This window comes from Lactuca serriola, chromosome 9 (genome assembly GCF_051521515.1).
Source record: "Lactuca serriola cultivar US96UC23 chromosome 9, Lser_US96UC23_V15, whole genome shotgun sequence".
NCBI classification, from domain to species: Eukaryota; Viridiplantae; Streptophyta; class Magnoliopsida; order Asterales; family Asteraceae; genus Lactuca; species Lactuca serriola.
This window is the reverse complement of record NC_136416.1, coordinates 41,899,137-41,915,209: the sequence shown is the minus strand read 5'-3', so window position 1 is coordinate 41,915,209 and position 16,073 is coordinate 41,899,137. Positions and strand designations below refer to the sequence as shown.

At 34.1% G+C, this 16,073-nt stretch overlaps 1 protein-coding gene across 1 annotated transcript; it reads left to right on the top strand.

The window, feature by feature from the left end:
• The first annotated feature begins 5,535 nt into the window (after positions 1-5,535).
• Positions 5,536-6,745, top strand: LOC145076863 (V-type proton ATPase subunit e1). Its single transcript, XM_079022668.1, has 3 exons — positions 5,536-5,786; positions 6,146-6,193; positions 6,491-6,745. The coding sequence occupies exons 1-3, from the start codon at positions 5,689-5,691 to the stop codon at positions 6,555-6,557; spliced, it is 213 nt and encodes a 70-aa protein (XP_078878794.1). The 5' UTR covers positions 5,536-5,688; the 3' UTR covers positions 6,558-6,745.
• Positions 6,746-16,073: the final 9,328 nt, after the last annotated feature.

Sequence of the window (16,073 nt, the reverse complement as noted above, 5' to 3'; positions counted from 1 at the left end):
ATGAATAAAAAGTTTTGTTTGCAAAGTAAATAATCTAAAAACCGAGACAATGACGAATTCATAATGAAATTTAGTCGGGGTCTATTATTTATAAAAAATACATATAATTATAAAAATTTAAAGTATTTTGGGGGTTTTTACTAAATGTTTTCTTTATCAACGAGGGCTATTTAATGTAAAAATGAGTGTGAATAGGACCATACCTGAGGATTCGGGACAAATCGGAAAAAAATGCCCTTAATACAAACGTATAACGAATTAAAATAGATAAATAGATTTCAACGTATTTACATGGAAACCTAAAGCTTATAGAAAATGAAACCGGGAGGTTCAAACACGTTGAAACATATTGCAAATGTAATGTAATACTTCCAATTTCTTAAATCACAGTATTTAGAAATTATATTAATATTTTAATATATTAAAGTCGGGTATGATATACAAAATTTTGATATTATTTCGATATATTTTAGTTGAAAAACTATATTTGAGTTTCTTTACTTGGTTTATTTTATTATTTTATTCGAGTATGGTATACACGAGACATTAACATAGTGAGGTTCACATAGAGAAACATATCCATACAAGTTAGAAAAAACTTACCAGTAACCAACATGGTTTGGAAGATAATGTTGCATCTTCAATGAGCTAAAGAAACAAAATGAATAAAGTCTTAGTTACTTGGTCTTTTATCTATATGTAAAAACCTAAAAAAAGATGGACCAAGAAAAAACTAAAAATAAAAAAAAAAAAAAACAAGGAAAAAATCATAACCCAAGAAATAATGAATACATAAAAGCTTTTTTATGTTCTATTGGTTGAACCAACATAGATAGAGTTATAAATAATTATAATAACATACAAAATAATTATAATAACATACAAAATCAGAATGTCTTGTACCTAAAATTTGTGTGTAACCACCAGTCAATTAACAGAATGAATAAATTTTCAAAACCCATTAGGGAGTAGATATGGAGGATAATAAACATGATATGTTGATATACAATTGAGAACTTTAATATGCCATTTATTTGGGTTTACTGATGAGTGGTTCAATTTTTAGTAATGCAATACCCTTTGAAGTTGTCATAACTATAAACAATTCTTAATTGTCCTTAAACTAGAAGTAGTATACCATATATCATTTGCATAGTAATCTACAATGTAATACTACCTTCATTGTTTTTAACAATACTCAACTATATATATACCAGAAAAAAAAAATCAAAGATGGAGCCGAACTTCAACATTTCAACATTCAATCAGATAATCTGATTTCAACATTAAATCAGTCAATCAAATAAACAAGTAAACAACATTCAATTTTAACTGAATTATGATAAACAGATAAACTAGTAATGATTCAAGTTCAACATTCTGATTTGTATTATTGATTTCTATAATGATTCAAGTTCATCATTCAATTATAAATTATTAAACTGAATAACCGATGATAAATTGATAATCGATTACGGTAGGGATGTCAAAAAGTTTTGTGGGGGCCCCGTCCCGTTTGGGGGAATTTTTTTAAAAATATCGGGGGTGGGGACCGGGGGGCAAAGGTTAACCCCCGTTTTAATTTCGGGGGCGGGGGCGGGGGTAGGCAATCTCGTCCTGAAACCCCCATGGGGACCCCGTTAATAAATTACACATAGATTTACATATACTAATTATATAAATATCATAAACAAAACCATGATTTTGAGCTTTCAAAATTCATCAAAAAACATGTTTTTAAGTTATTAGTATAATGTTTATAAGATGTCATAACTTTTTTATTTTTAATATGTAAAATTCTGCTATAAATAATTATTTGTTACATCAAAAATAGTTTCTTTTAGCCTAAATAACAACTTCTTTTAGCCCAAAAAATTAGCCCAAAATCAATCGGGGCCGGGCGAACGGGGGTGGGGGCAGGGTTAATAAAGGGGATTCGGGGGCGGGGGTAGGAAGACTGAACATTCCGGGGGCGGGGGCGGGGGAACAGGGAGATTTCAGGAGCGGAGGCGGGGGATGCACTCCCCGTCCCGTTTGCCCCCGTTGACATCCCTATGATTACCTACTAACTGATAATAATTCTTGATTCAAAATTACAGATAATCAAATGAGTGCCTGAAGGGTTGTCGCTGAAGGCTGAATGACTACTGCATGTTGAATCATTGTCGATTGACGATGATTGATGAACCGTGAACGATCAATGCTTCTACTAGATTATTGCAATTAGGTATTCTGCGATGCATAGATGTGCTCCATTTTCGCTGAAGCATTCTTGATTAGGACTAATGGACTATCAGAATTTGGGTTTCATGAAAATTTAAGCTGCAATTAAATATACTAAAAAAAACTTGGGTCCCTTAAAAAAACTAGGCCCTATGCACTGGCCCTTCTTGCCCCCTTCACCACCGGCATTCAGTGTGAATGAGACAATTTTTAGTAAAAATATGATTTTTAGAGAGCATTTTAGTAATAAATATGAAGATACCCATTTCCAAGTGACATCCGTGCATCCGTCACTAACCACATGTATGTTTGGCAAAATAAAATGTAAGTTGTTAGTTGATAACTTGTAGATGGTAATCGTTAGCTGATTTCTAGATGTTGGAATCCGAAATGTAGATGTTATAGTTTTTATTTTTGTATAGATGTTTGGATAAAATAGTTGTAGGCTAGTGAAATATGAAAATAATATACGAGATAAAAGATAAAAGTAAAAAATTCATAATATTTGGATCGAAATGAAAATCGTCTCAATGAAATATATACTTATGGTGTGTAAATATAATTATATATAATATTTTATTTAGTGTTTAGGTTATAATTTATTATTATTAATTAATTTAAAAATACCTTATTTGTCAATTTTGAATTTCGTCTTATTATTATTTAAAATATCAATTAATTGATGTTTTAGATAATATAATATACTTTTAAATTTATTTTACTATTGTTGTTTATTAAATTAGAAACTATTCTTTTAGAAAATTTCCAGTATTTTAAAAATAGTTGTTGGATCATTTTTTGTTTTTCAGTTACATTGGCATTGCGATTTAGTTTTTACATTTAACACTGTATTAATTTTGTAACTATTAAAAATAGCCTTTCAACATTTTAAAAGTTAAATTAACATTTTGATTTAAGTTTTGTCTCTAATATTATATTTTAATAAACAAGTTAAGTATATTAGATTAAACTAAATATCTTAGGTTGAAAATTTAAAGATTCACAAAGTAAAATAATAAATAAGTTTAATGTATTAAAAATCAAAAATAAAATTATATATTAAAAAATATTGATAAATATATGTTGTTATAAATAAGTAATTCATTGTTATCAACTGCAAATATTAATTTCTATACCAAATTAAAAGGGTCCAACAATTTGTATCACTATTTTTCAATTATGTTCAACATTTCCAACAACACCATTTGTGGATTTTTTTTATCAGTATATCTTTTATATATTAAAAAAACGTTAAATTATGAATAGATTTTATTCTTTCACTAAGGCTATACGGAATGCATATCAACTTCATTAACGTAAAGGACTTCGTTCATGTAAAAGAGTGTCACATCAACTAAAAATCAAGTCATTAGATTCTTACGAAGTATAGGAAATGATGTTCCACTAGTATGTTATAGTGGTGGGTAGAATGAAGAGGGCGAAAAAGAGAAAGGGAAGAAGGAGAAAGGTTGTGAAGAGGCTTAGCAAGTTTCACACAGAGCCACATTTACACACATTAGGCCATCGGGTATTCATACCATGAAGCTTTTCATGGTCTAGGTAGCAATAACCACTAACCACGAATACCATCCCGATGCTTAGTGGTTGGTGGTGGTCATGGTAAATTGTGGTGTATACCATGGATCACCACAACCAATAGCATTCTTTCTCTCTCTAACTTTCTCTTCTCTCTCTACAATAAAATATATTTATTTTTTATTTAAAAATAAAAATTGTATTGTGGTAGGTATCTCATGGTTAGTATGGGTATAACGAATGGTCTTAAGGGTAATGTTTGTTAGGTTCTTACGTGTGATTTTAAATGCCAAATTGGATAACGCAAGAAGACACTTTACAAAATGTAACCACTAAATTAAAATTATATTTGAATCGACTAATTAGAATTAGTCAATATCAAGAGTGCTTCATAGGTTTTTCATAACAGGACGAATAATTTCATTTTTATAAACTCATTAATATAAGAGAAAATTGCAAATATAACCAAATTCCTTCATTACTTTGTGGAAAATTGCAAAAAAAAAAAAAAAAAAAAAAACCCCTCAAATTACAAAAATAGCCGTCAAAATCTCAGATGGACTTAGTAGTCCATCTGTGATTTTACTTGTCCATCTGCGAACATAAAAGTCGCTAAGACACATTTGTACTTTAGCAACTTGTACGTTTGCAGATGGGCTCAGTGATTTCCCTTTTTTCAGGGATATAAAAACATAATTTTTTTTTTCTTTCATTTTTCAAACGTTCTTTTTGGAGGATTCTCTCTCTAGAGACATTATGGACGATTTCGTTTTTCAAATATTTTTCAAAGTTTTTGTTGGAGAATTCATTTTATTAAAAATGTTTTAAGCAAATATTCCAAATAAATTAGAATTAAATTGATATTTTTTGCAAAACTTTATATATAATAATGTTTTTTCGTAATTAAACTCTATCAATTTTATAGTAAAAAAAAAAAAAACACAAAATCACAAGTAGAATTAGAGGAAATCCCAAATGAACTTTATTCATCTGTGATTTCAGTCAAAAATATGGGTATTTATACGGAAAAATAGAAAAATAAAAAAACCACATACGAACGTACAAGTCGCTAAAGCACGACTGTGCCTTAGCGATTTGTACGTTTGCAGATGGAATGCTAAAATCAGAGATGGGCTTAATCCATCTGCGATTATGACTATATTTGTAATTTTTTTTTTTGGCTATTTTCCCAAAGTAGTTAAAGAATTTGGTTATATTTGCAATTTCTATTAATATAATGAGTAGAAAAATTACTTACTTGAGTTTTTTTTCATAAAAATAAACATTTTCAAATATTTTTTCAAAATTTATGATTATGCTTATTTTATAGATAAATTTAAAACTTTGTCTTTTTTAAGTTTTTTATACGTAAAAAAGATTATGATAAAAAAATTAATAAGAAAAAAAATCACAACCAATAATTCGGTGACACTTGATATATCAGAGTCGTGAGGGCACTTGGAACCGATTTTTCTTCTACTGTTCACACACATAAATACCCCTCTAATTTTACCAATTTTTACCTATATTTTATGATAGTTACACAAATGGTTTCTCGTTTATTAAGATAAAATAATTTCCGCCATTCAATTTCACAAATAAACAGCAAAAACTTATAATAAGGAATTTTATTGTTTTTCAAGTTATTATCCGAACATGTTAATTAAAATCGATGAAAATTTATAAAATCATATAAAAGCAAAACATATTTTATCTAATAAAAATTAAAAATAAGCTCAACGTGCAAGATCCAGCCGATCTGCTATTCTGTATCAATTTGGCGACGATAGATTTTTGATTCCTCAAAAATCACCACCACCATCCGTCCATCTCCGACCCTATTTTCGCCGCTTCCATCCCCGCAACCGCCTTCTTCTCCTCTCAACAGATCGATTCTGACTGCTATTCACATCAGAGGGATCTACAACGATGGGGTTTCTACTTACAACCCTGATTTTCGTTGTTATTGGAATCATCGCGTCTCTTTGCGCTCGAATCTGCTGCAACAAAGGGCCATCTGCTAATCTGTATGTTTCTCTGATATTATCCAATATCACTTACTCTCTGGAATCTGTTAATTTTATGCTACCTATAAGCCCGCTTTCATATCTGTCAATCCCTGTCCCGTAATATGATGTAGTCAATTGGTTTGTTCATCTTCAAAATCCATGATAGATCGTTGTCTGTACACTTAGAAATGTTTGGCTTCTGTAATCAACGTGTACTTATTTTAGGGATCGAGTATGTAGTTTATCAGATTGCTGCAAATAACTCATTCAACTTGTGCTATTAGTTTCGATTTGTATCTTCACAATACTTTACTCTTGATGTATTGATAAAATATTGGGTTTGCCACTAATATCAATTACATGTAATTATAACGCAGGTTCCACCTCACATTGGTGATCACTGCAACAGTATGCTGTTGGATGATGTAAGTTTAACACTTTCATTCTTTGTAGCAATTGGAAGTCTGTACATGTTAAGACATATATATATACATTACTAAGTACTAACAAATCAATTAATGGAATCAAGCATAATAATTTGGTTATCTTAATCCTTTTTTATATACATTTGTAACCATAAACCCTCCTTATCAGTTATCACATCCTTATCCTATAAAGAAAAACTGATCTTCATCCTAAAGCTATATAATATATCCAAATCCTAACATTATAGCATATGTAAATTTTTAATCATTGATTTGCTAAAATGTGTTTTTGTGCAGGTGGGCTATTGTATATCTTGCACAGATGAATCCTCTCATTGTCCCAATTCTGAGTGAAAGTGAATGAGGTTTTTTTAACCTCTTTGGTTTATAATTTTGTGAATTAAGGATTGAATGGAATAGGAAATATCAATAAGCCACACATTCTTCTCGGGATATACATTTGTTGTAAATTATGTTTGTATTTTATTTGATTTTGAAAAGTGACTGAATGTTTCTCTTAATGAAATAAGCGTCAAGCAATTGATTGTACTACTATTATAATTGCTGTAGGTTGTTTGTTTGGTTAATATTTTGTTGAATTATTTTGAATGAACTAACACATTATCCTCCTCATTTTTACACTTTCAATTCTTTTGCAATACGTGCTTCTGCTGTATGTATGTAAGAAATTATCTTTCTATATAAATATTTTGAGTGGTGATGATGGGATCTCTAACAGGAAAGGAAATGTTGGGTGGATTTGTCGCTGTGGTGTAGATATGGTGAGGGTTTACATATGTTTTTTTTGGGTTGATTTTTTTCGCATTTTTTTTTTGTGTAAAAATAAATTAAATAAAATAAAAATTAATTTAAAAGACTTCTAAGTATTAAATAATTCATTAGTTGATCAATAAAAAAGATTTATGAATTTTGATAATTTAATTAAACCTTAATTTGAAAATATAGAAATAAGGGTTAAAACGGCAATCAGCCGTACTTGTTTCCTTCTGTCTTAACTTGATCTAAGAACTAAAATGACAATAATTTTATGGAGAGGGGGTTAGTTTGAATCATAAGAGTGTTGATCAAACTTCTTTGTCAATTAAGGTTCCATTTAAGAGAATAAGTAGAGAAGAGACCTTAGTTGCCAAATTTCTCAAACTTTTAGAATGACTAGCCACTAACTCTTCCTCATTCATTAGACTGGTCGAAAGAAGAGAGGGATGAGAGGAAATGGTGATTTCATGAGTGATTAAGAGATTGAAGTTAAACCAAAGTGTTTTTGAAGGAAATTGAAGCTAGGTTTTCACCATTGAGGTAAGGTACAAAAAAAAAAAAAACTTCACCTCAACCTCTTAGATTGAATTTAAGGTTTGTAGCTCTATATAGATCTGAATTTTATGTGAAATTGGTCATTAAAATCGAATTTCTAACTCAATGTAAGCGTTAGTTCATGAATCTAAGCTCCGATCTAACTTTATGATTTGTTCAATTTATCATTAATAATTTATGATAAAAAAACTATTAAGATACAAGTTCATATAGTCAGAGTGGTCCTCTAAGCTACAATAAACTCATAGTTAGATAATAAAAATAGAAACTTTATTATATAAGTAAAACGATCAATCATACATAAATAATCTAACTTTACAAATCAATCTAACAAATCAACCCATAGTATCTAGGAATCATCTACGTCAAAGTTGAATTAAAAAGGGTTTAGCCCATAATCTCAACTGAAATACAGAAAAAAAATCATTGATTTATAGCTAAACATGATATCTAAGACAAATTGAATGATAAATTAACATTTCCTAACTTCGATCTTCAAAACGATGCTCCTATTGTGTTCTTCGGCCTTCAAATCGACCAAAAATGGTTCTTGGACAAATATTTATCGTACCAAAGGTTTCTCCTTTGCTTCACACTAAACTAGGGTCGTAAAATCGGATATTTATAGACTCTCGGACTTAGCAATGAGAAGAGTAAGAATTCGTGACGCTAACCTAATCTTCTTTCAACTTTGTCACGATCTTATTGATGTTCGAATCTTTTTCTAAATTTGGGCATGGCGCAACATGTATTTTAAAGGGTGCAACACATCTTTCCGATTTTCTGGCGCTTTTTCATTTTTCGTCTTTTTCAGATCCAATTTGTTCCTTTTGCTCCAACAACAAATTTTCCTATTTTTATTCAATTCAAAGCAGTTTAAGTATCTTTTATCTTTAAATATAACAATTAAACTCTAAAACCTAAGGTATTACTTGATGACATTCTAGTATGCATTCAAACTTGACTTTAAATACTTAATAAATTGAGACACTTATTAGGATATGAATTATTTTAATATAAATAATGATATTAAGACTTATTTTTATTATTAGTAATCACCGGTTAAGTTACAATTTATTATTTTATTTTTTTTTGGGGGGGGGGAGAGAGAGAGAGAGAGAGAGAGAGAGAGAGATCAAAGTATAAGCAGGCTCAAACCCAACGTAAATCCAACCCGGGCAGGTTTGGGTTCTGATCGAATCCCAAAAGTGTTGTAACTTGAATTTAGCCCATCCTTGAAGCCTTTGGTTGCTTCCATAGCTTTTGTATGAGCTTGAAAAGAATAGAAAATTTGCTAAATAAGTTAACCAACCTTGGAAAGATATTTTGGTTATTATATAACATTTTTATGTTATATAATAGATGAAGGGTAGAAGTACTATATCCTTAAAGGAGCAAGGAAGTTGGGTTTATTGCTTAAGGTAGGTTTATTGGGAGTACATGTCTATATAATTAATTTGATTTTGTTTGTCTTATTTTGATTTATATATGATTGTTTTGTTTCATATCATATAATATGATCTTTCTTGATATATGTGTGCCAATGGTATTTATTTTCATTCATAAACCCATTTTTGAGATATCTATAGTTTTGATAAATCTATGCATAGTTTTGAAATGGTTTTGAAGCATCCTATTTGTACATGTATATGGGATTAGGTTGAGTTGAGCGGCCACAAGACTTTAGGATCCCTTATTTTGAATAACCAAGATGTGGGTCGTGAGTATGATTCTAGAAAGCTCGCATGTGTACAAAAAATGTTCGCTACCTCGTGTGTTGCATTATTTGATGGTTCACCTTGCCTAGTTTGGTTTAGATGGACAAAACTTGAGGCTTTGTGCTTTGTGCTCACTATTCATCAGTCCAAAGTATTTAACAATCACTATTTTTAGGAGTTCGGACTTATAAGATTGACTCAGGTTAGGATAGATGCATATGCATTATTATTATTCGTTGTTTGTAGAATTATTCCATTTTAACCTATTGAGTTAATCGTTATGTTATACAAAAAGAAGTTGGAGGTGGTGCTAAATGCATACTTTCCATGAGTCCATATTTTGTTTGGTTTTGGAAAAAAGTTAAATATGATGTTTCCTGCATACTATTCATGAGTTTGAATATTAGTTTGTTTAGATTATGATTTTATTAAACTCTACGCCTAGGGTTATGTATTATTCAAGCTTTTGTTGGGAACTATGGGTTAATAAACCCTTTGATTTGGATTGTGGATTATTAAACCTTTTGTCTGGAGTTATGGCTTAATAAATCATTTGCTTTGAATTATAGAATATTAATTCCTTTTGTTATGGATTGTGGTTTATTCAAGCTCGATATTGGATTTTGGAGCTATTACATTTTTAGGTGTGAGTTATGAATTACTAAACTTTTGGATTCGGTTTATAGATATTATATCCTTGAATTTTGAATATGGGTTCTTATACCCCTTCTCTTTTGGATATTTGAGTCGTTAGCACTATACATATTGGTTTATTACGTATTATGGTATTTTCTTGGTTTTATATTGATTTCAGAGGTTTCATTCTAGTGTAATGATTGTGATCATTACTTAAAGTGAGTCAAAATTGGGTATTCTCACTATTCATTTTCATTGTCTAACTTATTTTGATTTGTGCTCAGATAGAATGTAACACCCATTTTCAGGTACTTCCATTTTCAACCCTAAAAATGAAATTTTGATGCAAAATAGGTCCTTACGATGGGCGTACATGAAGTGTATGTTGGGAGTAAGTCAATAAGGATCGTGAATTTTGTTGTGTACATTGGGGGTACACATTGAGTACGTTGGGCGTACGCATTAAGTACGTTAGGCGTACTCGTGTTGTTCCCAAAACCCTAAATTTTTATGGTTGTGTCCCCTATTCAAGCATCTTATTCCCCCTTGGACCTTCTTATGGATAGCATACATCCTTCATAGCTCTGATATCGGAACCCAAACTGTAACACCCTATTTCGAATCGTTTCCCATTTCGGGATGGTGATCAAGAATTGGATATTAGCAGACTTGAGACCCTTGAAGAATAGATATTTATAATCATTTGGGGTGGATGATGTAATTTGGATGATCCGAGTATTCAGTTTTTGCTTTGGAGCCAAAGGGTATTTTGGTAATATGTCAGTTCGGGCTTCTATGGAAAACAGAAGTTTGTTCGGGATATGGTAAGGCAGGTATGAGTTGATTGAAGTGTAGAGCTTCTCGTTACCTTTTCATGGATAAAAGGATCGTTGGAATCGGATTTATAACGAATAAGTTATGGCATTTGGAGTGTTTAAGGGTGTAAGGGGAAGCCCTGGTACGCGGGGCATACCTAGTCCTGGCAATCCTTCGGACCATGATGGGCAGAACCTGGTCCGCTGATCCTCCCCCTCTTATGTTGTAGAGGCTTCGGTCTCCATTGTAAGGTAAAGGCTGACCCTGCTCCTCGCTCCATCGGTTCAAGGTTATTGCCCACATGGGAGTGGGACCTTGAATTGTCGGACGGGGGTTGGGGTTTGGAGCTATAGGGGGTAGGTTGTTAACTTCTGGCTCAGAGATGGAGCTATCCGAGAAGCCTTCTGCATGGTGATCATCCAAAGGGATCGGGTGATCATCTTCTGGCTCTTTGTCGAGCCATCCTCCGTTTCCTTGGTTTGGATAATACGGATCGTCGGGGTAGTGGAAGCCAACCATGCTATCTACGCGAGAATGGGGAGAGAAAGGTCAATAGACGTACTTATCTAGGATACTTATGAGATGGATCGTTATTGGTCGACCCAATACTTGCGTAGTGCATACCAATTACATGTAACCGAAGCAAGATAGTCCTTCGAATAAGCAACCCTAACTTCAGATCCCCAATCAAACAAGAACAAGAAACGAAGCAAAGGTCACAGATTCTGAGTCTATAGCGCCCTAGTCACATGTAACCGTGGTGTATCCACTTGGAAACTATTGTCCTACCAGTAACGACCCTTTTTGTTATCACATATGTAGTTAGTAGAATGCAGAATACTTTTATAGTATTCTTGTTCTAACGTTCTTGTGGTAGTGTTGGTAAGTTTTTAGACTTGTTTCAACACCACAATCACTCTTAGGCACATGCTAGTCACTCCTGGAAAAATGTAGTTGATCAGGCTAGATCTACCTAGATGTGACTATATGTCTCTAAGCTTAATTGTGTTGTTCAACAATCTTAATACTTTTGTTCTGTTCTAGTATGATACAGACCCTTTTGTAGTGATGAATGAGTGTATATATATATATATATATATATATATATATATATATACTTAATTAAATATTTTAGTATTTATAAGTATATATTCTTGGTCAGAGTGTTTTAGTCCCGAAGTGTTTATAGTTCATATATCTTTTATAGGTTGATATACTTGATTCACTATAAACAAAGGCTCTGATACCAATCTGTCACACCCCAAAACCGATAACGGCGGGATACATTCTGGGGTGGAGGACGTCATGCACAGTATCATAACAATTGCATAATAGTAAAAACAAGTGACAACAACCGTTGCATTTATATAGTAAATTTAATTACAAACGTGTTCTATAATGTTTAATCGACACCAAAAGTATAACAAAATAAAAGATGGGTCTTGTATGTGCTCCATCTTCTCCAAAAGCTGCACCTGTACCTGTCGATCTTTGACCTGAGGATACAAGTTATTTTGAAAACGAGTACCAGCATAAAGCTGGTGAGTTCATAAGAATTTAGTGTCGTTTTTGTGTAATAGTGTTTACATACTTATAGTGTAAGAACTGAAATTTATGTTTATGAGTAGTAGAAATCCCTAGATAATCCTATATTTTCCAGAAAAGTACATTGTAAGTTAAATCCTTTGAGTTGTGTGTAAGTATTATCATTGAAAACCTTCAGTTGTAAAAGTATAATAAATTTCGTATGAGTAACATAGATGAAGAAAAGTTATGCCTGTTAACAGTAGTAGTGGTGCAAACTTCCATTAGTAATAGATAGTTACTTAGTTCGGGATGTTAGTTTAGACTTAAGTCTTATTGTATTAATTTGGATAAAGGTGTAACCCCTCATGTAACCAGACTGGATGATAATAGAGAACCCGATGACCTTCCTGGTCATGCATAGTGTAGTGATGTAGTGCCACCCCTGGGCCTAGTCGGCTCAGATTGTAGTTAGCAGTCGGGATGTAATAGTGTGCGCCCCGTATAGATCTATACATGTAGTGTTGCCGTCCTTCCGGAAAGCCCTGGTCACATGATGTAAGTGCGGTAGAGTGTCTTATAGAGGGATAGTGTGTTATAATCTGGATTAGTGTATTTTTTGTATTTTAGTATAGTAGTCTTTTTGTATAGTTCATAGAGTGTTCTCTTATACGTGTATTAACTTGTAATAATAGTAGTTATAGTGAGTATAGTAGTAGTAGAGGTAACGAGCAGTAGTCTTAACTATACCTATTATAGTTAACTAGAGTGTATGACTTCCTGCCTTTGAATAACAAAGGTATTGTATGAGATGAAGACATTCATATCTAACACAAATATATATGATATATAACTAAGAAATCAACGACAGTCGGACGGATAACAGATACCCTAAGACCACATCAGACAAGAACAGGAAATAAGGCGAGCTATCGGTCCTAAGTCCTTCAAGTCTTACTTATATAAATATATTAGTGTAGATATATTTTAAAAAGAAAAATGATTTAAACACAGTTTTGAAAGTAGTTTAACAACAATATAATCTTAAAAATGCATTTGATAATCAACTAAAACAGTTTTATTGGTAAACAGCTAAAAGTGTAGAAAAATCCCTTTTTGATGATAATTGGTGAATCACATATGATTTAAAAATAAAAACTTGTAGAATTTTACTTGTATCCCCCCCCCCCCCCCCTTAAAACATGCAAAAACATTTAAAAAAAGGTTCATTAAGGGGGTATGAACTCACAGTTTATTGTAGGGTTCGAGTATGCGATTCGTATGAGTGTCGAGTGTCAACGGATGCTCTAAACGTACGTAGCCCCTAGTAATTACATGGTGACACATATATAAGTTAGAGATAGGGTGTTTCATGACTAAACATGATGGGAATTCCCTCCTAAGGGCTTGGAATCACTAAGACTAAGTGTCCCATGTTCTATACCCAATGATCTATGCAAGTTTAAGGCCAAATATGAGTATTAGGCTGTGTGTATGGCCATAAAGGTGAGTGTGTGGTTGGGGTATACGGCCAGACTTGTGAGTGAGGCTGCACACTAGAGTGTGAGGCCGTACAAGGTGTGTGTGCGTCCGTACACTCCTTGCTTGAATCCCATGAGTCGATTATGTGGCCTTACTCTCAGTTTGGAGGGTATTATGAGTGTGTGTGGCTTCTTGATGAAGGTGTGCGGCCACACTCCTTCATAGGATGAAGAACATGAAGAACATTATGAGTTTGAGGCTTGGATTCAAGTGTTTTACCTCTATGACAAGCTAAATGATGGTGTTCTCCATGTTTTGGGAGCCTTCTAGGTGTTTTGGGGTGGTTTTCTAGAGAGAGAAAGTATAGAGAGAGAAAGGATGCAACCAAAAGTGAATGGAAGGGTGGCCTCCACTTTATATAGGGTTGAGTGTGAGGCTGGAGGGGTTTGCTGCTGGGTGTGCGGCTGGCTTGGCCGCACACACTAGTGTGTGGCCGCACACACCTCTCTTGGTGTGTTTGGCTGGATTTTGTGATGCAACACCCTTCCTAATCCTTCCTAAGGTCCATATCTATGATGTATTAATCCTAAAACACCAGCGCGGACTCAATATACTATTAAAAGATGCTAAATTCAAGTGAATTATAGATATATGGATCGGTTGCTCAGTGTAAAAGTGTCAGGTTGTCACATCCTTCCCCCGTTAGGGGAATATCGTCCCGAAATTATGGTTCAAGCAACTAAGCTATTACATATTAACTAAGGAAAAAGATGAGGATATTTAGGTTTCATTTGATCCTCGCGCTCCCAAGTGAACTCCGGTCCTCGCTTGACATTCCGACGAACCTTTACAATGGGGATGCGACTTTGCTTCGTTCGCTTGACTTCTCGATCCATAATTTGCACAGGTTCTTCCACGAAGTTGAGTCTCTCGTTGATTTCGATCTCGTCGAGTGGAATTACAAGAGTCTCATCGGATAGGCACTTTTTCAAGTTCGAGACGTGGAAGGTAGGATGTATGTTACTAAGCTCGTGGGGTAGGTTAAGTTTGTAAGCTACGGGACCTATTCTGGCGAGAATCTCGAAAGGCCCTACGTACCTTGGGTTCAGCTTTCCTCGCTTTCCAAAGCGTATCGTGCCCTTCCAGGGTGAGACTTTCAAAAGGACTCGGTCTCCCACCTGGAATTCCAAAGTTTTTCTTCGTTTGTCTGCGTAGCTTTTCTGTCGATCCCTAGCGGCTTTTAATCGTTCGCGAATCTGTACAATCTTCTCGGTCGTTTCTTGAATGATCTCCGGACCTGTGAGGGCGCTGTCAGGAACTCGTCCTTTGGCTAACTGAGTGTCACCCACCTCAGCCCAACACAGAGGGGATCTGCACTTCCGACCGTAGAGGGCTTCAAATGGAGCTGCCTTGATGGTCGTATGATAATTGTTGTTGTAGGAAAACTCCACAAGGGGTAAGTGTGTATCCCACGCTTTACCAAAGTCAATCACACAGTCTCACAGCATATCCTCTAAAGTTTGGATCGTCCTCTCACTTTGTCCGTCAGTCTGCGGGTGGTAGGTTGTGCTCATGTCCAGCCTCGTCCCTAATGCTTTTTGCAGTGATTGCCAAAATCTCGAAGTGAACCTACTATCTCTATCATAGATAATAGATACAGGTACACCATGCAGTCGTACTATTTCCTTAATGTAGGTTCTTGTGAGTTTCTCCATCTTGTCTGTTTCTTTGATGGGTAGGAAGTGTGCGGACTTGGCCAGTCTGTCGATGATGACCCATATAGTATCCAGCCCACCCATTGTCTTGGGTAGCTTAGTTATGAAATCCATAGTGATCCGCTCCCACTTCTATTCCGGTATCTCCGGTTGTTGGAGAAGACCTGATGGCTTCTGGTATTCGACCTTGACCTTTACGCAAGTAAGGCATTTACTCACAAAGGTAGCAATCTCTGCTTTCATGTTAGGCCACCAGTATAGCTTTTTGAGATCCAGATACATCTTATCTGAACCTGGGTGAACGGAGTATCGAGTGTTGTGTGCTTCCTTCATGACCAAGTCTCTGAAACCACCGTGGCGCGGAGTCCAGATTTGGTCCATGAGATAATAGGCTACGTCACCCTTGACCTCCAAGTTCTTATCCATTCCACGCAGGGATTCTCCCGCCATATTCTCAGGCTTTAAGGCTTCGAGTTGAGCCTCCTTAATCTGTGCAGATAGATGTGAATGGATAGTTATTGTTAATGACTTGACTCTTCGACCAGAATACTCTTTTCTGCTTAGAGCGTCTGCTACTACATTGTTTTTTCCCGGGTGATAACGAATCTCGCAGTCGTAATCATTGAGTAGTTCGACCCACTGTCGTTGTCTCATATT

Excerpts from the sequence above, each read along its gene's own strand:
- LOC145076863 (XM_079022668.1), top strand. The coding sequence starts at position 5,689 with ATGGGGTTTCTACTTACAACCCTGATTTTCGTTGTTATTGGAATCATC. Across the intron at positions 5,787-6,145 it reads AAAGGGCCATCTGCTAATCT|GTTCCACCTCACATTGGTGA; the intron begins GTATGTTTCTCT and ends ATTATAACGCAG. Across the intron at positions 6,194-6,490 it reads ACAGTATGCTGTTGGATGAT|GTGGGCTATTGTATATCTTG; the intron begins GTAAGTTTAACA and ends GTTTTTGTGCAG.